A 27,906-nucleotide genomic window follows, 5' to 3' on the forward strand; every position below is an offset into this window, starting at 1 on the left:
TATGGGGAGAGAGGATTGGCCTAGTGTCAGAAGCCAGGCATTTTGTGTGAACACAGGCAGGAGTTGCTGCAAGTTAGCATTTTAAATCTGGGGACCACCAAGGAGGTGTTCAGATAGATAGATAGATCCAAGATGGGGGGCCAAGTGCCCTCTTTTCTGGGAACAAGGAATAGTCTGGAATAGAAACCTTTTCCTGTTTGATATGGATGGACAGGTTCTACTGCCCCCTGCAATATTAGAGTTTGGACCTGTTTCAATGCCTCTGCCCACTGGTTTGGGGGGTGGTCTAGGTACCCTCTTGGAACACGGAGTTCACTGAAGGAGAATCTGTATCCCTGAGAAATTATTTTTAAGACTTATTGGTCCTTAGTTTTAGAGACCCAACTGTCCCCGAAGAGGGGGAGCCTTCCACCTTGTTTTTGATTTGTGAAAGAAGGGCAGAGGGGGGAGGGAGATTCATTGTGAGTGCTTGCCATAGAAGCTTGGCTTAGAACTCCCTGTCTTAGAGACGGAAGTGGTCCATTGTTTGCTTCTTTGTTTTCCCTGGATGCCCTGTCCCTGCAGGGCTTACCTTGGCCCTGTCTGCTAGGTGCAGAGAAGGTCCAGTGCTTAGAGGAAAAGTTCCTGGTGAATCTGGGAGGTTAAACTTGAAAGAAATCTTTTACTGCTTGCATTGATTTTGCTTCGTCTTCCATCTGTTTAAGTACCCCTTCTGCTTTTCCCAAAAATAGGCTTTCCTTATCTAGGGGTGCATCAATAAGTTTAGACTTGACATGATCAGGTCCAGAAACTCTCCAAGTTGTTTCTTTGACTGTGCAAAGTCTTGAGATTCCCATTAAAAATGTTCCCTGAGGGAGTGACGGGTTCCCCCCCAAAGGAGAGGTCCTCTGGAGGTGAGGCAGAAGGGATGGATTCTTCCGCATCTGAATCCAACAGTTAAGGGATGATGTTCCTCTTCAAAAGCAGAATAATCAGATTCTTCAGGCTCTTGGTCTGTCATAATTTCTGGAGAAGGATGCCTTTTCCTTTGTGGAGTGGGGGCCTGAGTACCTCGGATAAGGGAGATGAGATCCTCCGCCATTTTAAGCATTTGAGCTTGGGGTGGGGGAGCAGTAGCAAGATCGTGCCTAGAAGCAGATTTCCTAGGAGTGGCATTGCTTCTAAGCCTGAGAGAATCCACCGGTCTCTGAGAAGTGGTAATCGGATGCAAAGACGTCATTTTTTGTCTAGAAACAGTAGTGTGAAAGGCCTCCTTGGAAGCCAGTGCCTGCTTCACCGCTCCGGACCCAACCGAGGCATTGACAACCAAAGGCTCGGAAGATGAAGTGGATTTCTGCAGCATACCGTACTCCAAAAGGGTATCGGCAAAGGCCTGTGTAGAAAGCGAGTCGGGCATCAGGGGCTGCGAAAGAGCCTCACTGAATTCCTGAGAACTCACGACTTGCTTACTGGTAGCGTTGTCAGAAGGCTTAACCTTTTGTGGCCTGTCTCTATCTTTATCTCTACGTTTTTTTCAGAATGTCAGCAGATTGTTGGCTGATGGATGCCATATCGGAATTCAAAGACAGAACACGAAAATAATTGTCTACAAAAAGAGCTCTACAGTGAATGGTTCTCGCATTAAAGAGAGCACAGAACCAGGGACGTCATGGTCTGGGCCTAAACAAGTGATGCAGTAAGAATGAAAGTCTCTGTGTGGGATCTGCTTTCCACAGGCGAGACAATTGTTAACTTTTTCGGACATCAGTTAGAGCAAGAAAAAGTGTCCCCAATGGGGTACTTGGTTTTAGACGTTTTCTGCTGAAATTCAACTTCTGGTAGCAACCGAATGGCACTCATGCGAGCTGCTTCTGCTACAGACTTCAAGGCAAGAAAGACTGATGTAATGACGTTGGTTGCCTTGCTTTATAGCACTGATGACCTGACATCAGACTACAGGAGATGGCAGCTGGTGCACAAAAACATTGACTCTGGTATTCGGGCCGACCGAGGGCTACCACAGCAGGGATAGCCCACAGGTGATGACTGCAACAGTGAAACATGAAGAACATCTTTTGCACTAGTGGGTTAGGGCTAGAGTAGGTTTCCCAGTTGATGGTGGTATAACTGAAATCCCCTATGACCAGAGTGTTTGGCAGTATTTGGATTAACTCTAGTTTGCTCAAGTAGGCCTCATGCATGTTATGATCTATGGAGGGGGATCTACAACTAGCCATGACTTGAATGGGGCTCTTGCCCATAATAACCTGAACTTGGAGTAACTCCAGTCAGGAGGTGAATTATCTCCAATATAGATAGAAACACCACCAACTTTGGTTCAAACACATTCGTTTTGCAGTCTGAAGGTGTGGAAGACACTGTAGCTTTGCAAGGCTGAGTTACGCTCTGAGGCCTTGAACCAGGCTTCTGTGACTGCACAAACATCCACATCTTCCAGTGATAGGAGTGCTTCCAGGGTGTTCAGTTTTTGGTTTAAGCTCCTAGCATTTAGCAGCATAACCCTTATTTTGCTCTGATTGCAAAATTTCATGTTGGCAATTTTCCTTTTGAGACCTTGTCTAAAAAAGGCACTATGGGGGAGGCAAGAGCCTTTGCCAGCAGCCGAAAGCCTAGTGGTTCCACATGCAAACAGTCTCTGGCAAAGCAGCGAGATTTGTCCACCATGTCATTCCAGGCTGAATGAAATTGGATCCCCTTTGAATGACACTAAAAACACAGCTAATTGTTGAAACCAATCATTTTTTCTTTATATTGTTCATAGGTTCATAGGTTCATAGGTTGGTATTAGGCTATCAGCCCTAGGGCCTATACAAGCCTAGCCATAACAATTCCCTGGCTATTTCTTCCCACATTATTTACCTTCCTGGACCCCTGTCTAGCAGGGCAACTGATGTGATCCCTGGGGTGAATTTCCTTTCTCCCATCCAATCGTCAAGGTTCCTCTTGAAGAGGTCCAAAGAGGCACTCTGCTTGACATGTATGGGCAATCTATTCCAGAGTCTGGGGAGTCTCTGGGTCAGGAACCTATCCCTCCAACATGTTTTGTTTATTGTGATGACAAGGTTTAGATCCCTGGAGCATGTAGCTCTGAGGGATTGGGATTTCTTTAAGTGTAGCATGTCCAACAGCTCTGGGTTTGACATGGCCTTGTATGTTAAGCAGAGATCGCCTCTGAGTAGACGATACACGACAGAGTATAGCTGGAGTTTTTTAAGGCGGTCAGCGTAGGGCATCTGCTTTAGGCCTGTGATTCTTTTAGTGAGGTATTTCTGAGGCCTTTCCAGTTGTTGCAGATGTCTTGAGAGGTACATACCAAATGGGGCATTGTATTCTATAATGGGTCTAATGAGGGATGAGTAGAGTGGGACAATGACCTCCTTGTTTCTGGATGAAAAGCCCTTCGTGATGAGGTGTGCCACATAGAAGGATTTCCTGACTGTTGTGGTGATGTGGTTATCGAAGGTGAGACCACTGTCCACCTGTGTCCCTAAGTCTCTTATCCCACTTTCTGTGTTTAGTGTACTGCCACCTATATGGCAATTCATGGATACATGTTTTTTCCCAAAGGGGATAACAATACAGATAGCTCTTCTTCCATTCTCGCATTCTACAGTTCTACAGCTCTTAGTACAGTGGTCTAGTCTTACTCCTGCCATGTATCATCCCATCATCAACCAAGGCAAGCAAGCTCCAGCTCTTGCTTCTGTGGTGGCCACTCCTCTTTCTCCACGAAATTACGCCCATTTTGTGCTTACCCCTCTCGCACACGGTGACCACGCGCCCCTCCCGGGGGGGCACTTGGGGGCGAGCGTCCAAGGCACGTGGAACGGGCGATACAAGACTACTTACTGCATCAATGTTCTAGAAGATGAGCTGTGTGCTTGGTGTTGCCTAGCACTTCTGATACCTCCTCCGGAGGTACAACTCCCTTCTGGTGCTTGCATGCTTGCCATCCGGCCTTGTATGCCTATCCACTTTGCCTCTGATGCTGCAAGTTCTTCAGAAAGCCTCTCGGGTGGGTTGCAGAATGATTCTCATTGCTCCGTTCTGGCCTCGACAGATCTGGTTCCCCTTCCTAAGGTCTCACTCTGTGAATCCTCCTTGGATTCTAGATCCTATTCGGATCTGATATCCCATCCATCCTGCATTCCTCCTCGAAACCTGACAGCCTGAAGCTGACGCTTGGCTGCTCAGTTCCACTCTTGATAAGGACTCCGGTATCTCTTCACGGTAAAGGCTATTTTGGCGGCTCATAAACCATCCACTAGAAAAGTTTATTCCTCTCCCGTGGTGCTGGATTTTCTAACCTCTCTCTTTAATGATGGTGCCAGCAGTTCCACAGTCAAAGTTCAACTGGCGGCAATTTCTCACTATCACATTGGTCAAGAGTCTAATCCTCTTATGTCAGCCAAATTGTGCAAAACCTTTCTTAAGGTACTTTCCTTCTCAGGCCCCTATTAAGCAAGCAGTTCCTCCTTGGGACCTTTCTCTGGTCCTACAGGCCTTGACCGGCTACAGTGGACCTCAAATTCTTGTCTTACAAGACAGCCTTTTGGTAGCCATTACATCAGCCAAGAGAGTTTCTGAACTTCAAGCTTTATCAGCTAAACCTCCTTACTTGGTTTTATCCCTTCCTTCCTAAAATCGCTTCTGAAGCAAACATCAATCAATCTATTAACCTCCCTTCCTAAGTATGAAAACAAAGGTGAATATAGGCTACACTCACTAGATGTTCACAGGCAACTAAGATTTTATCTCAACAGGACAGCTGGTCATAGGCAATCCGACCAGCTGTTTATTTCCTTTGCAAAATTCAATTTGGGCAAGCCAATTTCCAAAGTTTCTCTGTCCGCTGGATTTCACAGTGCATTTTATTGGCTTATCAAGTGTTCATGCCCATTCAACCAGTCAGTATCTACCTCAGCAGCCTTCAAAGGCTAGGATTCCTCTGGATGATATTTGTGCAGCAGCTACATGGGCTTCGTCTCATACATTTATTTCTCACTATAAGTTGGATCTTGCATCCAGGGTAGAGCATCCTCTCGAATATCCTTCCATGATGGCAAGATTCAGGTAGCTGGGGACTCTGTCCCACAGGTTGCAGACAAATGAATATCCTACTTCAGATTTAGAAGTTATGTACTCACCATAACGTTCCATCTGAGTAGGTGTATTCATTTGGCCTTTCAGTTTCCTGCATATTCCTGGTTACCCTTTTGAGGGTATTGTTGCTTTTGTAAACTCGATCTGAGGTCATGAGGGTAGAGCAGGGCATCATGGGTGAGGTGAGTAGCTGAGAGCTTGGATCCATAAACTAAAAACTATGGTTCGGATCCGATATCGGATCCATAACCCACAGGTTGCAGACAAATGAATACACCTACTCAGATGGAACGTTATGGTGAGTACATAACTTCTAATTTCTTGGCATTGAGCTTGAGCCCATGGCTCTGGCACCAAGCATCTGTTTCTGTAAGGCCCTTTTGTAGAGTATCCACATCATTTGGGGATTCAATAATGGCTCCCAGTTTGCAGTCATCTGCAAACTTTGTTAGCCAGAGTCCCTTAGTGTTGACCTGTACTTCAGAGAAGTAGATGCCAAACAAGAGCGGCCCCAGGACTGAACCCTGAGGTACTCCACTTGTCACTTGTCTGGAGCTGGATTTGGAGTCGGCTACTTTTACAGTGTGGGTTCTATCAGTAAGCCATTTAGCAACCCATTGGGTGACATAGGCATTAATGCCCAACTTAGTAAGTTTATCTATGATTCCAGAGTGGGGGATGGTGTCAAAGGCCTTGGCAAGGTCTAGATAGGCTGTGTGGACCACCTTACCCTTGTCCATGGCTCTGGAGACTGATTCAAAGAAGTCAATCAGGTTCAGGAGACAAGATCGGCCCTTCACAAACCCAAACTGGGTGGGGTCCAGTGTTTGAAGGTTGCCAATGTCTTTGTTTATAAGTTCCATGATAATACGCTCCATGGCCTTGCAGATAAGGCTTGACAGACTGATGGGACGGTAGTTTCTGGGATCCAAGGTGGATCCCCCCTTGTGGATTGGGATAACTGTAGCTCTGCGCCACTCAGTGGGCACAAAACCTGAGGTGAGGCTATGATTAAACATGACACTTAGGTGAGGTGCCAGTTCATATTGTAGTTCATGTAGTACACAGCCCGGGATGTCATCTGGTCCCATGGATGCTGTATTCTTGGCTTTAGAGAGTGCGTTGTGTACCTGTGTGGCCGTTATTACTGGAATTTGACAATCTTCCGGTATTGAGATGGGCCATTTAGGGGGTGAGAGAGGGGTGAAGTTGGCAATGAATCGATCTGCCAGGATATTGGCAATATCCTTCGGATCAGTATATTTAATGCCATTCTGTTTTAGCTCAGAGCAGATCTGAGCATTGCCATTTAGATTCTTGACATAATTATAGAATGCTTTGTGGTTGTCTTTGGAATCTTTGGCAATTTTATTTTTGTAACTAGCTTTGGAGGATTTTATGAGGCATCTCAGTTTCTTACTGAGGCCAGTAAGGGTGTTTTTTGCATCCTGGGATTTTCCTCTTTTCTGCAAAAGTTTCTTCCTTTTGTTGTAAAGTTTGTTTATGGCAGGGGACCACCAGATTGGCTTCCTTTTTTTGGATGAGAGCATTTTGGTTCTATTTGGGATGGCACGATTCATGCATGAGTAGATGTGCTCGTACAGTGCCATAGTGTAGGATTCAGCAGTTGAACTTTCAGTTCCCGTCTGCATGGGTGTCATGAAGTTTGTCACTTCTGAATTGAGTAGCATGAAGTTGGCTTTGGAGAAGTTTTTTATGGTGGTTTCTTTACTGGGGGTGGGGTGGGATGTGGATGTTAAGGGTGATTAGCTTATGGTCAGACCTGACTAACGAGGGGTGACCATAGGTATGGAGCATTGATTTCCCATGTTGGTAATGACCAGGTCTAGGATATTGGAGCCCCTGGTGGGACTATGGATTAGTTGATCCAGGGCGTTGGAATTTATGAATTCCAAGAACCGTTGCAAAGGTGTTGGGACATGAGTAGTTTTCCCAGTTAATGGCAGGGTAGTTAAAATCACCCAGTATTAGGGTGTTTGGTTCTATCTTAATATTTTCCAGTATGTTTAGAAAGGTGTAGTGAGAATCTTGGGGTATGGTGGGGATCTGTAGCAAGCTACAATTTGGATTGCAGTCTTACCTAGTGTTAGTTGCACTTGGAGAATTTCAGACACATTGTGTTGGCCAACTAGCCTGGTGGTGTGAATATCCTTGGTGAATATTGACACTCCTCCACCTTTAGTGTTTCGGTCCTGGTTTGGTGGCCGAAAAGTGCGGTAAGAGTTGTAGCCTGGTATTGCAGGGGTGCTCTCTGGAGCCTTGAACCAGGTCTCAGTTACTGCACAGATATCGATGTTCTCCATTTTAGGAGTGCCTCGAGACTGCATTTTGAGGTTTAGACTTCTAGCATTGAGTAGCATTACCTTCAGATTTTGCATGCTTGTACCTGTTATGGTGGTGGTTTTGTCCTTTGAAGTTTGCCTAAAAAGGCACTATAGGGTGGCAAGAGCCTTAGCCAGTAACCTGAATCCCAGGGGCGACAGGTGCAGACCATCTCTGGCAAAGCATCGTGGTCTGTCAATCATGTCATCCCAGGCAGACAGATACTGGATCCACTTTGAATGACACCATAAGCTTAGCCAATTGTTGAAGTCAATCATTTTATCCTTATATTGTGGTATCATTCTGGGCGAAGGCAGGATGCTACTCAGGGCTAGGGTCATACCTGCCTGGGCCACATGATCCGAGAGCTCTTCCATGTCTTTTTTCATGTAGTCCAGGGAGGTACGTCTCAAGTCATTCACTCCAACATGGACAATGACAGAGTCATATTTGTACTTGTTGTGGAGTGACTTGAGTGCATGCGTTATTTGGCGTATCCTGGCGCCCGACAGGCAGCTGACTGTAATTTTCTCCTTATTCAACCTGGTGAGAGGGACATCAGTGTGCCGGACTATAGAGTCACCTATGGCTAAAGTGTTAGGTACATTGTCTTGCCTTAGGGGCTGTTGCTGGGTGGCACACTGGTGTTGTGAACTTTGTGACACATTGGTTGTGATTGGTGTTTGTTTGCGTTTCAGCTTCAGAGGTCTTTGTGGGATAGTCTAGGTGAGGGTAATATGCTGGTCAAGGTTGGGGACATACCTGGCTGGGACACATACTCATTGAGCTCAATCATGTCTCTCTTCTTATAGTCCAGTGAGGTAAGTCTCAGGTCGTTCACTCCAACATGAGCTATGACACAGTCATAATGGTAGTTATTGCCAAAAGACCCGAGTGCATGCGTGATCTGAAGAATCCTGACACCAGACAGGCAGCTGACCGTGAGTTTCTCCTCATCTAACCTGGTGAAAGAAACATCCATGTGTCTAACTATGGAGTCTCCAATGACAAGGAAAATGTGTTTTATGAGTGTTACAACTTAAAGAGTTGTTAGGTGAGACACTGATGTTGCTGTGTGTCTTGGATGCTGTGGAAACTGTGTTGTTGGAGCAGTTTTGTGCATTGGAGGTCAATGGGGTTTCATTAATTTTTTTTCAGAGAACCTCTGTGTATGTTGATTTACCGTGTATGTTGATTTATGTGTTGGATGCATACTATGTGTATGAGTAGTGCTACTATGTGCATGAGTAGTGGTGGGTGAGTTGACAACATCTTCAGTTTTACTGTTTTGGATGTTGGATAGCAGACATTCAAGATTATTGGTGTAGATAGAGCTCTCACACTCTGAAGTACAGTGAGTTATTAGCAGAAGGTTGTCAGTGTACATGAGGCAGTTGCTACACCATCTCAGGAGAACCAAGTCAACAAGGCTAGCAGGAGAAACGGGGTAGTCCAACTCTCCATAATGCTAAGTTTGAAGAACTGTTATCGCCAAGGGGGTCTTTCAGGACTGATCTAGGAGGTGCCCTGTAGATGTGTATTTCTGATGTGGTTTTTAGCTGGTAGTTTAATAGGTCAAAGCTCTCTAGCAATACTTCTTTGACCGGAAATGTACTAAAGATGAGAACTACATGTATCTAAAGGAGAAACTGTTGAAATCATCTGTCCGGCTATGGCGCACAGTTGTGCAGTGCTGTGTGACGTGCAAACATGCAGAAACCCTCTCAGACACAGGGCTTAAACATCAGAAGCTAAAAAAACATAAAAAAAAAAATTAAAAAACTCAAAGAACCAATCAGGGTGCTTACGCTTAGACCAATCACCCTTAACCAAACAGGCTCCAATCAGCACACTTTTCTCATAAGGGTGCAGAAAAGCCCCTTCCAATCAAAGATGGCTTGGAAAATGTTCTCAGAATACAACAGCCACTACAATCAGACCCCACATGCAGCAAACCTGTATCTGGACTATGCTACAGCTACTAGCTAAACTAATTCAGGTGGGAAACACTAAAACAAGTTTTAAACAGCAGAAAAAATGCAGTGACACACTAAAAAAAATTTTCGAAAAGCAGAAAAACAGCAAGGAGACACTAAAGAATGTTTTAAACAGCAAACAAATCAGTTATTTAGAACACTGCTTAGCGGGAACACAGAAAACAGATGCTTTGCAAACAGTGAAAAGTAGCAACAGTTACTTCGCAATCAGTAAAAATAACAAAAAAAAAAGTTTTGAAAACAGCAACAAAATATGATTTAACAGGCACAGTAAGGCAGGAAAGAAAAAGGTTCCAAAACCTGGGCCAATGGCCCTTGATCCTGACTGAATCGTGTTTACTGAAAGGTTTTCTATGAATCTCATTTTGAAGACAGAGTTCTGAGTAAAGAGAATCACCAGCTATATTGTATGATTTAGTGGGGAGTTGAAAGAATTTATCTTTAGGGGAGGGATTGACATAATGCTTAAGGTGTTTACCTCAAACACAAAGTACAGAGTTTGATTCTCATCTTTGAGGGTAAATTAGCTAAGCTTAAATGGCCCAAAAGTGCAGCTAACCTAGTATTTTTGTTTATGTGTCCTGGGTTTGGTATAATGGTTAGATTCTTTACCTCATAGACAGAAGGTATACATTCTGATTCTGGCCAAGGGTTATTGGCTAGGCTTAGAATAGCCCTTCAAGGTATTTAGCCTAGTATTCTCCTATGAGCCTATTTAGAGCAAAGGACTTTATTTGGGAAGTACAACTGAAGTTTTTTTTTTTCTTTTTTGGTAAGGATGGACAGCAGTTATCTGACTGGTATATAATGTTATTAGCAACTTTTAACTGACAGCAAGAGAGGCAATTGGGTTGTTCCAACCAAATAAAGTGCCCAAGGAATGATGGGTCCCATATGGGAGCTTAGCAGGGAATTTCATAACGTTATTATAACATTACTCAAGATGATTTATTTAATGGCTTTCATGTTTGTAAATATAAAAGATGCACACAAGAAGGTAAGCTGAAAAGAGTTTTAAGCCACGGTATGTAAGAAACGTTTCTGTCCTGATTTTTTTCTAAAACATTTGAACCATCTCACATTCTCTGAGTAAGAACTTGTGAACAACATTCATTCATGTCAGTATTCTTTGTACACTTGCATTTCCCCCTTCCACTTCACTTATTTCAGCAAATATAACTTCCACTAACACTGGGCAGTCAATCCATAATTGGCTTTCAGTACTGCACTTTTTCAAAATTATTCTACATTTCTTAAAAGAATGCTCATATTCCCCACGATGTGAGCACCTTCTTTTGGTATGGTCCTGAACAAGATGTCATGAGTCTCTGCAAAAAAAAAAAATGCCACCCAGCATGTACAAATGTACAACTATACTTTCTTTAACACATAATAAAACTCATACTTTCCAAGCTCCAGTCCACAATTGCAGTTATCCATTTTTCTTTTTTAAACATCTTTATTAAATTATGTCATAGACAGTCACATAGGTACACATACAATAGGAAAAAAAAAACAAATCATAGCAAACATTTTTCATTTTCCTACATTATGCATATTTAACAATTATCACTGAACCCAGCATTACATAACTTGCTCAGTTCCTGCCTTCCCTTAAACCTCACTCCTCCTTCTGAACATTATTCTACAATACCCATTCTCAGACATTTCATTTCTTTCTATGCATTTTGATATCCCTTTTTCTAAATATCCAAATTCCCATTCTTTTATCATGGCCTTCTATTTTTACAGTTGGTTTAGATTTTGATTTCCATATTTTAGTAATTGTTTTTTAGGTAGGCACTAACATTAAACTCAGTAAGACCTTTCTGTATCTGGGCAATTTAGGTCCTGTATCCAGCTAGTACAACCATTTGCTCTCCCAGCTTTTCTGCATCTGTGACATTTCTTATCTCACCCCTAGTTTGACAACAGTCAGAGAAAAAAGTTTTGCCTAATTTTTTGAATATCCATTGTTAAAAATATATAATGTACAAATTCAGATCAGTAAGTACATACACAGCCTTTCCACAGGGTACAGAAATGTTATGTCACAATCACTTACACACTTTTACAACAGGGAAAACAATGTTCTTATCAATGTATCTACAAACCTCTCTTTCATATTCTACACCCTGGAATAGTTAGACTTTTTTATGTTGCAATCCTTTGCAAATGTCTCTGCCCAAATGCATTAAAGCTCTAATGTCTTTCCAAAGGAGTTACAACTGTATCCCAAATCACACACATTTACTGGCTGCCTATTTTTATTTCTTATGTGGACAACATGATGCTTTCTTTCCCCAAAATAAGACTGATCATTCTATGGACTCCTGTCCAACAGCAACTACAGCTAAAGTTGCATATCAGCTCTCAGTGCCTCATTATCAGCATGTCCTTTATGCTCTGCTGCTTGTTCTACTATCACCCTGCTTTCTGCTTCTCTTCAGCTAGCATAACAGTCTATAAAACATCTGCAGAAAAGGTTAGATCTGTACCTCCAGCATCTCTTTTGGAAATCTCTGCATACAGTTCCACCACTTCTCTCCGGGAAGTCAAATAATCAATATTCAGCTGTGTCTCACCCATTATTTACATGAACATGGCATTATCCATTTCTCTTCCTTCTACCACTGACACTTTTCCTCCATTATTATCCATTTCTAAGATAACCATCTCATGACCAAATTTCCCTTAGTCAGTATGAACATGACTTCTGGTATTCCTTGTAAAGAGGACACTAGCCAAGATGGACAAAGCCGGTCAACAAAATAAAAATAACATATAATAAACAAGTAAATGTATTTTTTTTATTTATTTAAGTTTGTAAATCTATGGGGTTTGCTGGTCCAAAGACCCAGGCCCATAGGCAAAGCTATGTATATACATAAAATGCAAGTTTAAACTAAACAGGTGACAATAATACATTATCACATTCAATGATAAATGTATACACTGTATGTAACAGTAGCAATAATACAAATTTTGCAAATAGATGGACATAATGAAGTAGCAACAGAATAGCATACTAAGTGGAGATCCGGTGTTAAATAGTATGTACAATAAGGTGTTGATGAAAATATTATATATAAAATATGATAACACAAGGAGGCACATGGGTCACTAATGGTACTGGTAACAATTCAGAAAAATAATTAAGAGAACTGGAGACAAAAGATATAATTAGTCTTTGTCAATGAAACAAGAAAACTGTGCGTTTTCCTGCACAGCATTTTAATGCTTTATGGAACTGTGGAAGATTACTCAGTAACATCTATTTGATATGGATAAATTCCAAAGCATTATCTGGGAAATCAACTTAAAAAGCATAACACAATGAAATGTAAATAATTTATGAACAATAAAAGCTATTACAATGGTACAAACAGAAATGTTATCAGTGGGAAGTTTTCTTTGCAATGACAACAGTCACTGCAGTCACAGTCTTTATATAAATGCTGAAATATATTGTTATGCATAAAACTGTCATATCTTGGAAACTGAACAATGTAGATGTAACTGGTCAGCCAGATACAAGTTTTCACATAACTGCAAAGAGCTCATTTCCATGTGCATGCTTACTAAAATATTTAAAGAAATATGAATAACGATGGTTATTTATATAATTAACAATACAAATGACTATGAATACCCCTCAATATGTGAAATCTAGAGTGCAAACATCAACCACAGTTTCCTTCACCATCATTTAAGGTTTCATCTGAATATGGAAATATTGTATATTTTCATAATTACTAGCAAATAACTGCCAATATCTCAAGTACAATGTACTGTATTTGCACACTGATAATGCACTTTTCTTTCTCCCATCATGGCATTTCACTCTATGTCCCTCAATAATATGGAGGTCCCCCCAGCTATGAAAATATTAATGTAAATATGAAAATATGAACAATAACAGGAAATCATTGGTTAATTTCTCCACTGCAGAACATTTGAGATTAACAATCTTAGCATAGTTTTGTTAATTACTTCCTAGCCTTTTACCCTTTCTAATATTACCTATTATTAATTGATGACTCTCTTTGTTAAGGAAGACAGACGCAAAAAACATCTGGACACTATAAGGAGCTATTGGTGTTAACTGGAAAAATGCAAAAAATCTGTTTTAGGCTTGAATGAGCTAATTTTTCACAGATCATCAGTGTGTGAATTTATGTAGCACAGGCAATTTTGGAGATTTTTTTTTTTTTTTTTTGCAATGGAAAGGTTGATGAGGGTCTGACTGGTTTACTATAAAACATCACGGCTTTTCAGAAAATATTCATGGGTCAGAAGTTTATTTCGTATAGGGCAGTAGGATTCATGTAAGTTAAGGTTTCTATCTTAACTGAAATCCAATTTGCTTCTGGAGTAACAGGAAGCCAATTTCACTTTTGAATTGATGTACAGCAGTTTTCATCTTTTTGAGTAAGATGAATACATTGATTTTTATTTTAAATTTTCTAGACTTTAGAGATGCTTAGAGTGGATTAACACATTAACAGAAATAGCACATCTGGCATCGAGACAAAAGGTTAGAAATATCGCAGGCTATTTAAGTTAATTACTTTCTGGAACTGAAAGGTAGTGAGGGTATCTCTTGGTATCTCTGTTCTTATGAGTTTTTTTTCCTCTTCCAAGAAGCATGATGTTAAATCTTTGTGTACTGGTTGCTGTTAATTGAAAGCCAACTCCAAACCAAAGTAAAGTCTGTATGTATGTATGAATTTTTATAATAAAGATAACAGAAACATATTTGAGGCTGGGAATTAGTAAGCATAATGTCATTTGCAATGAGTAATAGGTTGTTTTGAGTTAAGTCAGTAAGAAGGTATTAAAGTAGTAACTAAAACAAGAAGAGAGGAGAGGGCCTGAGCAAAGTCCTTTTGTACACCTTTTGAAAGGGCACCAGAATTAGACAGGTTGAGACCATATAAAGCTATGAACATTATACTAGATAGCTTTTGAACCAATACCAGATGTTAGGAGAAAACCCATAGGACCTAAGCTTTAGTAAAAGAATGTTGTAGTTAACAGTATCAAATGATTTTTTTTTTTATTTAGGAAGACAGCACTGGTAAAAAGAACTTGTTCCCGGTTGGCGATATTTGTTATGACAAGGAGTATGTTGCAGTAATAAAGCTACACCTGGGTTGAAATCATGTTAATCAAAATGTCATAGGCTTCAATGTACAGTAAAATTTGATGGTAAAGTATTTCTGTAGAATTTTGCTATAGGGCAAATATTAGGTATGGTCACAAATCATTTGGTGATGATGGGTTGTTAGCATTAGGAAGTAGACTGGTGAGACTGCTTATAACTGTGTGGAGCACAGAAAGGTAAGGATAAGTTACAGCAAATGTGATGGGTTTGCTAAAATACTCAGAGTAATTGCAAACTATTCTAGACTGCAAAATATGAAAGTAAAGCATGTGTGTATTGCCAAGAAAATATTTCATGATTTTCATGAATTAACCTTAAAATGAAAGGAGAGGACTGATGATAAGATTGTGGAAGAAGTATCTAGTGTAGGGACAGAGACGTTTTCTAAAGATTAAAAGCATAAGTTTGACTGTATTTGGTTGAAGAGGTCAGAACTGAGTACAGAGGAAGAGTTCATGGAGCATTTTGCAGGACCTCATGTGCTTTACTGACTTACAGAAAAGTTTGGGTCTGGGCTTACAAAGCTGGATAGACCTAAAATATGAAACTTCAGCTTCATTGTTTTTTATTTTGGTGTTTGTTTTTAGCTCCTTGTAGTAACTGAGTGCATTATTGCTGTTAGGGCTACTTTTCATAGCATCCAGACATTACCCCTTTCTTTTATTTGCTTTCTGAAATGTTTGATTGTTAATAGAACACTGTAATTTTTAATCTAACATATTTCTGGGAAAAAAAGTTAACACATTAACAGAAATAGCACATCTGGTATCATGAGACAAAAGGTTAGAGACATTGCAGGCTATTTAAGTTAATTACTTTCTGGAACTGAAAGGTAGTGAGGGTATGAAAAGAAAGTTTAATAACAAAGACACCTTGGAATCTTTATTCTTATAATGGCAGGGGTGGCACTGTTGTCTTTTTTTTGTTTTTTCCTCTTCCAAGAAGCATGATGTTAAATTTTTGTGTACTGGTTGCTGTTAATTGAAAGCCAACTCCAAACCAAAGTAAAGTCTGTATGTATGAATTTTTATAATAAAAATAATAGAAACATCTTCATGGCTGGGAATTAACATAATGTCATCTGCAATGAGTAATACGTTGGTTTGAGTTAAGTCAGTAAGAAGGTACTAGGGTAGTAACTAAAAACAGAAGAGAGGAGAGGGCCTGAGCAAAGTCCTTTTATACACCTTTTGAAAGGGCACCAGAATTAGACAGGTTGAGACCATATAAAGCTATGAACATTCTACTAGATAGTTTTTGAACCAATACCAGATGTTAGGAGAAAACCCATAGGACCTAAGCTTTAGTAAAAGAATGTTGTAGTTAAAAAAAAAAAATCATTTGACACTGTTATTTAGGAAGATGGCACTAGTAAAAATAACTTGTTCCATGTTGGCAATATTTGTTATGACAAGGAGTATGTTGCAGTAATAAAGCTACACCTGGGTTGAAATCATGTTAATCAAAATGTCATAGGCTTCAATGTACAGTAAAATTTGATGGTAAAGTATTTCTATAGAATTTTGTCAGAGGACAAATATTAGGTATGGTCACAAACCATTTGGTGATGATGGGTTGTTAGCTTTAGGAAGTAGACTGGTGAGATTGTTTAAAACTGTGTGGAACATTGAAAGGTAAGGCTAAGTTACAGCAAATGTGATGGGTTTGCTAAAATACTCAGAGTAATTGCAAACTATTCTAGATGGCAAAATATTAAAGTAAAGCTTGTAGGTGTATTGCCAAGAAAATATTTCATGATTTTCATGAATTAACCTTAAAATGAAAGGAGAGGACTGATGATAAGATTGTGGAAGAAGTATCTAGTGTAGAGACAGAGAAGTTTTCTAAAGATTAAAAGCGTAAGTTTGACTGTATTTGGTTGAAGGGGTCAGAACTGAGAACAGAGGAAGAGTTTATGGAGCATTTTGCAGGAACTCATTTGCTTTACTGACTTACAGAAAAGTTTGGGTATTGGCTGACAAAGTGGGAAAGCCGGATAGACCTAAAATAGGAAACTTCAGCTTCATTGTTTTTTATTTTGGTGTTTGGTTTTAGCTGCTTGTAGTAACGGAGTACATTATTGCTGTTAGGGCTACTTTTTCATAGTGTCCAGGCATTACCCCTTTCTTTTATTTGCTTTATGAAACCTTTGATTGTTTATAAAACACTCATTTTTAATCTAACATGTTTCTGGGGAAAAAAGTTAACTTTGGAGATGGTAAGTAAAAATAAAAATGCAGATAATGCAGAAGTGAGATCAGTACAGGCATAGGGGAGGATCTATTCAACAAATTCTAGTCCCTGACTAACAGCACTGAAAGAAGATTCAGGTACAGTCCTAGTGTGTGAGGGATATATAGTTAAGTGCTGTAGTTTGTTAGGTATTTGTTGCAATGATGTGGTCAATAATGGAGAACTAGTACAGCTTGGGAATACTTCCAGAAGTTACCAATTGTATAGGAGTATTAAAAGAAAAACGTGATTAAGAGCTGATTCCCCAACACCATATGAAGTTAAAGTCTCTGAGAATAAATAATTTGCGATTTACAGCTACATTAAACACATGAAGCACTGTATTTTGTATAGTTGCTAAGGTGGACAGGAGTGGGACGTAGACAGTAAAAAGCAGTATTTTTATACTGACAATAATATACAAGGTAGAGAGGAGACCAGTCTGATAGAGAAGGTATTCTCATCACCCCAATGTTAGCACAGAAGAGACTTAGATTACCTGCAGCAGCTGCTTAAAGGTCTATTATATCTTGTTGCAATCCAGTTCAATCAAAATCAGACCTGCAGGTCCAAATCAACCTGGAAGAAGGATGAGGACTCAACAAAAGATTTTTCAATTTAAATTCAGAAGCTACGATGGAAATACACTATGAACAGATGAGGGGGCAGGGAACTCCTCAGACACTACTGCAATAGAAGCTCTAGTAAAATGACCATGGGAAGAAATAGTCATGAACATGGACTTCTTAGCAGCATACTCTAGAGAAGAGTGCCTGTCTATAGTGGAGGCCTTCTTCTAGGCTTCAGTTCCTTTAGATAAGTCAGAAAGACCTATGCACAGAGAAGGAAGCCTAGGCTGGAGTGGTAGAGGATACTTTTAGACATTTTCCTAACTTTCAAAGTAAATGATTTAAAGCTAGTGCAAATCTCACATGCCTCACTGAAGTGCTCTTCATCTAAATACTTACCATGCCCAGGCAGAACAAATACATCATGTATGTTAATGGATTTTACTCTCAAACCTGCACTTTTTAAACTCCCTGGAAACTTTTTTTTTTTAATACTAAAACTCCACAAACTATTCATACTAATTAATAAACAGCAACAACAAGTACAAGAACCAAACGTACAACAACTGCCTAACTCTAACTGCAAAGCGACAACAACTAGAAGAAGTTGCATGGTCTAATGGAAGACCTGAGAGGTGCTAAAACAGTAATTAAGAACGATAAACCATCAAGAAATATAAACAGAAAGCAAAAATGTTTAGACAAACTACAATAACAGAAGTAGCAGCCTGGGATCCACATGGGATAAGAGTGAGAGCTGGAGAACACTCCTGACTCACAGAGCATTATGGGTAGGAGGGAAGGAGCCTGGAACCCAAAATTTTAGATGCTGGGCTAGCTAAGCTCTGCTACTCTTAGGACTTAAGGTGATGAAAACAGAACTGCTAATCACAGATGTTTCATTTTTAAGGTTTCACAAGTAACCACACAGTTCATTCAGAATGGCAATAAATCTGCACAGCATATAGTCTGGGTGATGTGCAGAGCTATAGTAACTACAGAGGGATTAAACTGATCAGTCACAGCATGAAGTTATGGGAAAGAGTTGTGGAAGCTAGTTTAAGAAGGGAGGTGATGATTAGTGATCAGCAGTATGGTTTCATGCCAGGAAAGAGCACTACAGATGCGATGTTTGCTCTGAGAGTGTTGATGGAGAAGTACAGAGAAGGTCAGAAGGAGTTGCATCGTGTCTTTGTGGATTTAGAGAAAGCGTATAACAGGGAGCCTAGAGAGGAGCTGTGGTATTGTATGAGGAAGTCGGGAGTGTCAGAGAAGAATGTAAGAGTGGTACAGGATATGTACGAGGGTAGTGTGACAGCGGTGATGTCTGCAGTGGGAGTGACGGATGTGTTTAAGGTGGAGGTGGGATTACATCAAGGATCAGCTCTGAGCCCTTTCTTATTTGCAATAGTGATGGACAGGTTGACAGACGAGATCAGACAGGAGTCCCCGTGGACTATGATGTTTGCAGATGACATTGTGATCTGTAGTGAGAGTAGGGAACAGGTGGAGGCGACCCTGGAGAGGTGGAGATATGCTCTAGAGAGAAGAGGAATGCAGTAAAGCAGGACTAAGACAGAATATATGTGTGTGAATGAGAGGGAGGATAGAGGAATGGTGAGGATTCAGGGAGTAGAGGTGGCGAAAGTGGATGAGTTTAAGTACTTAGCATCAACAGTTCAGAGTAATGGTGAGTGTGGAAGAGAGGTGAAGAAGAGAGTACTGGCAGGATGAAGTGGGTGGAGAAGAGTGTCAGGAGTGATTTGTGACAGACGAGTACCAGTAAGAGTGAAAGGGAAGCTCTACAAAAGGGTAGTGAGACCAGCTATGCTATATGGGTTGGAGACAGTGGCACTGACAAAAAAGCAGGAGTCAGAGCTTGTCGTGGCAGAGTTGAAGATGTTAATATTTGCAATGAGTGTGACGAGGATGGACAGGATTAGGAATAAGTATATTAGAGGGTCAGCCCAGGTTGGAAGGTTTGGAGACAAAGCCAGAGAGGCAAGATTATGCCGGTTTGGACATGTGCTGAGGAGGGATGCAGAGTATATTGGGAAAAAGATGCTAAGGATGAAGCTGCCAGGTAACAAGAAAAGAGGAAGGCCTAAGATAAGGTTTATAGATGTGGTGAGAGAGGACATGCAGGTGGTTGGTGTGACAGAGCAAGATGCAGAAGACAGGAAGAAATGGAAATAGTTGATTTGCTGTGGTGACGCCTAACGGGAGCAGCCGAAAGAAGAAGCAGCAGCATATAGTTTCCCCATTAATTCAGTTAACAGTATTTATTACTGCTATACATTATTCATACAATTCAGCTACTATATAAAAATCCATGTTCAACTGAGACCAAGCCATTAATAATCAGGAGAAAGCTTGCACTGATGGAATAGAGGGATAAAGCTCTGACTACAGTCCCATGGCCAGGTGACCTGACCAAAGTTCAATTAGCGGCTTGGGCAGTCAGTTGTGCCCATCCCTGATGGTAGGAACAGGTCAAAGTGCCCTCAGGGAGTACATCTTATGTAAGTGCACAATCTCTGTGATGGCCATTGGAAAGTGATTGCATGCATGCATCCTGGCGGAAGGATAGTCAAGCTGTAGAAGTGAGGGGAGTCCAGAGTTTGACACACCCATCCCTCAGGCTACAGAAACAAGCATGCACAAGGGAGTTATGTAAAATCTCTAATGACTGCACGTATGTCAGGTCCTGCAATCATTTCTCATCCATGGACTGAAGAGGACTGAAGCATGGCATTGGGAAGCTCAATGATCATGCAGGCAGTGGAACAATAAATCAGGAGAAAAATGGTCACAAGTTTATCCTCACACCTTGTCCTTGCAAGAACAGTGTTTAAGGAAAGCTCATTTATACAACAAAATAAGACAAATACAAGCCTTATACATACTACTGGGTTTAAACCACTATCATCCCTGATCTACATGTTGAATGTAGCTCAGGGATTTACAAATAACATGCAAATGAAACATTCCCCTCTTCCTCTTTAGATCAATAGGTAAAAAATGAATAAAGAAGTCCAGTAAATATTCAGACAGGAACACAAAAATGAGTAGCACGTGGCAAGGAAAAATATGCTTGACTTCCAGTTATATACAAGGCTAACATTAAACATGCAGAGAGTTTACGGATATTCTTACTAAACTTTAAAACAATACATGGGGTAGGGAGGGTGGCTAAATGGCTAAGATGTTTGCCTTACAAACACAAGGTGCAGGGTTTGAATCTCACAAGGGATAATTGGCTAGGCTTAAAATGGCTCGCAAGGGCAGTTAGCTTAGTACTAAACTATGAACCTATGTAACCACAACATATGGGTAAGTTTAGACCTTGCACAGCAGACACTCAAAATAAAATGCTTATTTTCAAGAATGTATAATTCATCTATCTGACTGCAAATACACACATGCAAAATGGTATCTGGAAAACAAAGTACTTTCCTTAGCAACATGAAAGATTTCTGCAGAAGACATTCTGTTTCATACAATAATACCATCCTAATTCACAGATGAAAAATTACCCACAATCCAACAGACTACCAAGAAAATGTCTAATAATACTACACAATCATTTGTACAGCTCCTCACAATTATTGTGCCCTCTCACGTTCTCTCCAATCTATTTGGTGTTGAAGATTTGCTTCTATCTAATGCAGCCATCTGGCCTGGCATCACTTCACTGTGTTTGATTAAGGAGTCTATTAAACTGTACTATGTTTAAACTGTGTATCACATATGACACTTAGCAAACAATAGCACTAAAGGACCACCTATGATCAGTATATCTAACTGGTTAAAGTACAGTCTTTAGTACACAGGGTACACATTTCCTTTTACCACTCTCTTAAACTTAGGTGATGGGAATACTTTAGAGTTAAAAGGCTTATCAGAATTGTTTTTGGTTGCTTTGGTTTTCTAAAGAAAGTAAAAGAAATTGTTCTGACTAAGTATTATAAAACTTCTCTCACAAACAATGGCTGTTCAAAGACGGTTTACGGAACATTTCAATTCTGCAAATCAATTAGTACACATTAAATATGGCAATAGATATCCCATCACCATGAAAGAGCAGCAAAACAAGAAAATGAGGGCAACAACAACAACAGAAAAGCTTAAATGCTTATACTTACAGTATACCGTTTCCTTTTTTCACGGTGCTCATTGGAACTGGGAATGCTGACATTGGGTACTTTCATTTTAGACTCCATGATTTCTTGCCTTGTACTGAGGTATGAAGAATACGCAGAATGTAAAACTTGGCCTTTAAAAGATAGAATCCCAAACATACAACATTCTTGCAGAGGTCAACTCTCAGCCTATTAAACAAAAACAAAATAGTAACAAATAAGTATTTTTACTTTCTGGTGACATATACAATTAGAAACACAATCTTTCACAAAATCATTAACTACTGATGTCCTTGCTGTTTTAGTACATGAGCAAAGTCAATTTGCTGTGCTGTACAGGAAGGTGGAATAATTTCTCACTTCTACTATGAATGAAACTTTCAGTTATTCAGTCAAGTTATATGCAGCAAAAGGTCACCTGAATCAATTCAGAACCACCACAATACATGGCATGTAGCTACTACTGCAATTATGTACATGTACTTAATTTTCTAGTTCTCCAAATCAACGGTTTACTTTCCACACCCTCCTAGTACCGTTTCCTACTTTTACAGATATCACTTTTAGTAGACTTTGCTTAAACTCTACTGTATATAACTGCCTGTGCTACTTGCTTCTTCCAAAAATGTTAGCTGGTTGATTCTGTTCTCAGTGCACCAGTTATCATCCATGACATCATAGCACTCAAAGAACATTTCAGTATTACTGATGATTGACTGTGGTGTCTTGAATCACACCTGTGGTGTGCTAAACAACCACACTTTCTCACCTGCTATTGCATCAACACACTGCCAAGGTACGTTATACAGCACACTGCACCATAACATGCTTTCTCTTCCTGTAACCTTTTTATCAAAAAGGAAGGGAAATTAGACTGGTAGAAAGTATTCAAGACAGGGTAACCAGAATGGTGGCACCTGCTAAGGAACTACTGTATGAGGAAAGACTCAACGCAGCAGATAGCGTAGTACTAATCTGTGAACCTAACTGCTCTTGTGGGTCATTTTAAGCCTAGCCAATTTACCCCCAGTGAGAATCAAACCCTGCACTTCATGTCTGTAAGGTAAACACCTTAACCATTATGGTGGGACGTTGGTATAATGGTTAACGTGTTTACCTTACAGACACAAAGTGTAGAGTTTGATTCTCACTGGGGGTAATTGGCTAGGCTTAAAATAACCCACAAGGGCAGTTAGCCTAGTACTAATCTATGAGTTTATCTATGAACCTAAGCATGTATACATAAGAACAGAAATAAGAAAAAGAGGATAAGATTATTTACTTTATTTATTTGACATTTGTTAACTACTAGGTTAGTCCAGCGGAGCCAGGGGTCCATTTTCAATGGAGACCTGAGAAGAAAAGCTCCAGACAAACTATAACTTTACAAAAGATAAACAAAAATTACATAATGTTCAGATGAACAAGTACTAAACTTAAGATGAGCTTACTACAACTCACAGCACTGCATTATTTGAAGCAGAGAAAATAATAGTGAAAAAAATATCAGGTTTGAAGTACACTCTCGGTATTTAACCAAAGAGACATAGTATTAAAATAACTTTTTGTGATTTTTAAATATAGGAAGCATAGGATAGGATAATATAGGAAGAAACATAAATGGACAGAAAAGGGGTGATATGTCAATGAAGAATAAGAGATGAGAAAGCAAAATGAAAATAGTTGTCATGTGGGGGTTTGACATGGACATGACCAGGTCTTTTGTAGAAAGAGTTTAAGTTGTTGTTTAAACAGGTACTTTTGTGGAGTGTTTCGTATATTGAGGGGAAGTGTGTTCCAAGCATGAGCTACAGAGCACTTACACAGGGACTTTCCAATATTTTTATTGGGTTTATAGATATCATGGAGGTGTTTGTCAGTTGTACGAAGGTGATGGCAGGGGTTAAAGTAAGACACTAAGTTAGAGATGAAGGGGCAGGAAGATGGATCATTCAGGATGGAGTGGGTAATATGTAGTTGAGGAAGAAGTAGTTGTTTTGAAAACTTAGGCCACTGAAAAGTTCTAAGGACAAGACAGTGATGGGATTTGTAAGGGAGATTAGAGACAAACTGGCTATTTTACTCTATGTTCGTTCAAGTTTGTATAGTAGAGTTGATTGAACATTAGTAAGGATAGTGGCTGTGTACAGTAGACGGGGTAAAAGGAGAGACTGAGCTAGAGAGGCTTTAGAGGAAGGTGTAAGGAATTTGTGATTTTGATAGAGTAGACCAAGTTTCTGGTGGGCTTTTTTATAAATTGTTGGATATGTATGTCAAATTTTAGTTTATTATCGATGATGAAATGAAGTAGTTTGGTATGGGGTTCAAGTTTTATGATGGTATTGTTAAGGGAGGTGATTGAAAAGGACGGTTTATGTGTGAGAGTTCTAGGAAGGAAGAGAAGGAGTTTGGTTTTATTAGGTTAAGTATAATTTGATTTGGAGAGCCTTGTTTCAACTGTTGAGAATGTGTCTTGATTGAGAGCTAGAAGATCAGGAATGGTATGGGCAGTGGTGATAATAGTGGAGTTGTCAGTATATTGTAGAAGTGTTGAGAGGTTACTAGCAGAATGTAGTTTGTTAGTGAAAATATTGAATAAGAGGGAGGCCTAAGACCCTTGACAAACATCAGTGTTGACTGGAAGGAAGGAAGGGGGAGCAGACAGTTTGCCAGCAAAGAGACTGTTGCCTGTTGGATAAGTACTAGAAAACCAGTTTATAGAAGAACTAGAGAGATGGAGGTCAGAAAGTTTAGTTATATGTTTAGTGTGGGAGACTGTGTCAAAAGCCTTGGACAGATTAAGGAATAAACAGAAGCCTAGCATGTTGTTATCACCGGCCTCTGCTACTGTTTGGGTGAAAACCAGTAGTGCAGTGGAAGTGCTGTGGTGGGGTCTAAAGCTGTGTTGGGTGGGAGTTAGCAGGTTATTATCAAGCAAGTGTTTGAGTAACTGGGTATAGACACACTTTTCTAGGATTTTGGATAAGGAGGACAGGATGCCAATGGGCCTATAGTTTGAAGGATCAGTAGAGTTTCCACCCTTGTGAAGAGGGATTGTGTAGAAGGATTTCCATATATCAGGGACATGGGCTTTGGAAATGAAGTGATTTAAGAGTATACAAAAATGCAGGCTAAAACAATTGAAAAACAAATTTGATTGTGTTATATATACTGGGTTGTTGGTTATTAAATGTATTCTGATGAAGCCAGCTTTGTACAGCTGACGAAAAGCGCTTCAATAAACGTCTGCTGCTTACTGCTGTCTTACTACCGTTTTTTTTGTTTTTCATTTATGAGTATAGAGACAGGGTAGGCAATGGATTCTGCAGCGATTTTAAAAAACAGAAAGGTAGTTTATCAGCAGAGCAGGAGCAAGGCTTAAGTTTGTTTAGGATAGATTTAATTACAGTGGTGGGAACTGGTTTGAAAAAGAAGGTGCTGGAGGGAGTTATGTTGGGAGATGAAGGAAGGGTAGTACTATTTTGTGTAAGTTTTTGTTTTCTATGACATAGTAGTTTAGGAGATTGGCAGTTTCAGTAGTTGTGTTATTTGGAAAGGGGTTGGGAGTTGAAGGGTTGCCAGGGTAAAGAAGATTATTAATGGTAGTGCAGAATTTTTTTTGATTTTTATGTGGGCTAGATTGGTTGGAGCAGAAATTATTTTTTTTATCATAGTTGACAAATCTTTTGACAAGTTTCTAAGCTCTTTATATCTATGAAGTAGGAGAGGGGATTTATTTTTAATCCATGCTTTCCAGACACCATCTCTTCCGTGCATAATGGAGTGGGTATGTTTTATAAGCCAGCGGGCAATAAAAAAAGTTATGTACTCATCATAACGCTCCATGTCAGTTGTTCATCTCGCCTTCATTCTCACTGATGGGTTCAGAGCCGATCCTTTGCTCCAACTTGGTCAAATGCAAAAGCTCGAGGTCTTCAAGCAGCTTGTGGCCTACTCCCTATACCATGATGCACTGGTGTTTCTCTCAGATCTTGTTTGCTGCGAACTAAGCTGACTAGATAAGCTACCACAAACAAATTAGTATCCAAGAATACACTAGATAAGGACTAAAGACAACCCAGATTTGTTTCAACTTCTCGGTCCACAAGACAATGGTAGGGGGTGGGAGGGTGGGACGTAAGAATGAAGGCGAGATTAACAAGTCACATGGAATGTTATGGTGAGTACATAACTTCTTTATATGAAGTTGTTCCATCTCGCCTTCATTCTCACTGATGGGTTAGCGTCCCAAGCACTATCTTTCTTGGGTGGCTCACGGGAGTATATTCCTCAGGACAGTGGAACTAAAGGAGGCCTGTCCCTGGAGGCCTTGTCCAATTTGTAGTGACTGATAAAGGTATGAGGTCTAGACCATGTGGTTGCTGCACAAATGGAATCTATTGGTAGTTTGGCCAGAAAGGCTGAAGATGTGGAAACAGCTCTAGTTGAATGGGCCTTTATTTTTTTATGTAATGGTGAATGGACAAAAGAGATGCAATCTGATAACCATTTTGACAAGGTGGTTTTTACTACTGGATCACCTTTCTTTGAATCTGAAAATGAAACAAAGAGCTGTTCTGATTTTTCTAAACTCCTTAGTCCTATGTAAATAGAATTGAAGCTGCCTGTGGACACCAAGCTTGTGCAGTGTATGTTCCATCTTATTAGTATAATTAGGGAAAAAAAACAGGTAATTCTATAGTGAGATTTGTCTCTGAACAAACCTTAAGTAAAAAAGATGGATTTGTCCTAAGTGAAACTCTGTCATTATGAAATATTAAATATGGAGGTTCATAGGTTGGTACTAGGCTGTCAGCCCTAGGGACTATACAAGCCTAGCCATAACAATTCCCTGGCTATTTCTTCCCACATTATTTACTTTCCTGGACCCCTGTCTAGCAGGGCGACTGACGTGATCCCTGAGGTGAATTTCCTTTCTCCCATCCAATCGTCAAGGTTCCTCTTGAAGAGGTCCAAAGAGGCACTCTGCTTGACATGTATGGGCAATCTATTCCAGAGTCTGGGAGTCTCTGGGTCAGGAACCTATCCCTCCAGCATGTTTTGTTTATTGTGATGACAAGGTTTAGATCCCTGGAGCGTGTAGCTCTGAGGGATTGGGATTTCTTTAAGTGTAGCATGTCCAACAGCTCTGGGTTTGACATGGCCTTGTATGTTAAGCAGAGATCGCCTCTGAGTAGACGATATGCGACAGAGTATAGCTGGAGTTTTTTAAGGCGGTCAGCGTAGGGCATCTGCTTTAGGCCTGTGATTCTAATGGACAAGGCATGTAACTCTGAAACCCTGCGAGGTGAAGTAATAGCTACTAGAAAAATGGTTTTCCATGATAGATATTTCAGGTCACAAGCTGAGGCCGGTTTGAATGGGGGAAAAATGATACGAGAAAGAACAAAATTTAGATTCCATGGTGTAACTGGGGACCGAATAGGGGCTCTCAAATGAGCACTGCCCTTAAGAAAAGCTTTGGAGAGTCAGTGGGACATGATATTAGACCCCTGATCACCAAGGTGAAAATTAGAGATTGCTGCTAACTGAACCCTAATGGTTGCAGCAGCTGCCCCTTCATTGAAAAGTTTGGTCAAAAACTCTAAAATGGATGAAATTGAGGCTAGACATGGGTCAAAATTGTTTTGAGACGCCCAAATAGAAAATCTTTTCCATTTACTAAGGTATAACTTTCTGGTAAATGATTTATGGGAGGATGATATAATGTGCTGAGCTGCAGCTGAGAGATTTCGAAACCTGGCTATTCTTGGAATTGGAGCAGTCAAGCTGTCAATTTGAGGGTGTGAAATGTGGGATGAAGAGCCCCTGACGAATGAGTCAGAAGATCTGGAACTGGGTCCAGGATCCAAGGTTCTTCCAACAGATGAGGCTGAAGAAAGGGGAACCAAATCTGATAAGGCCAGTAAGGGGCTATTAGAATAATGGTCCTTCCCAGAGTGTCTGCTTTCTGTAAAACTTTGGGCAACCCGGGGGCCAACTGTGTACAAGCACGTCCCTTGGGGAATCTCCCATAGGGGGGATTAGGGCAAAATAGCTGCTGTATTTCATGTTTGTTGGGCTTGCAAAGAGGTCGCAGCAAGGCTGGCCCCATCTGCGGAATATCCTTTCCTCCACTTCTTGTTTCTGGGACCACTCGTAAGCAATAGAATTGCTCTGCTCAGTTTGTCTGCTATCACATTGGACTTCCCTGGGATGTGCGTTGCTTTCCGAAAGCACTGGGTGGAAGGTGCCCATTGACATACTCTCAGGGTGTCTCAACATAGGGGGTAAGATCTAGTTCCTCCTTGTTTGTTTATGTACCAGACCACTGACATGTCATCCGTCTGAAT

General features: G+C 40.4%; 1 protein-coding gene across 2 annotated transcripts in view; it reads right to left on the bottom strand.

Moving 5' to 3' along the window:
• The window catches only part of SGK3 (serum/glucocorticoid regulated kinase family member 3), a 3,149,190-nt gene that overhangs the window by 2,413,253 nt on the left and 708,031 nt on the right, over positions 1-27,906 (bottom strand). For both annotated transcript variants that reach the window (XM_044067369.1, XM_044067370.1), the window contains exon 3: positions 21,557-21,742. In XM_044067369.1, the coding sequence (XP_043923304.1) occupies positions 21,557-21,712 (156 nt within the window). In that variant the 5' untranslated portion in view covers positions 21,713-21,742. The remainder of the gene's footprint in view (positions 1-21,556; positions 21,743-27,906) is intronic.

The sequence above is a fragment of the Protopterus annectens genome, chromosome 3.part1, assembly GCF_019279795.1.
Source record: "Protopterus annectens isolate FY-2018-M chromosome 3.part1, PAN1.0, whole genome shotgun sequence".
NCBI lineage: Eukaryota > Metazoa > Chordata > Ceratodontiformes > Protopteridae > Protopterus > Protopterus annectens.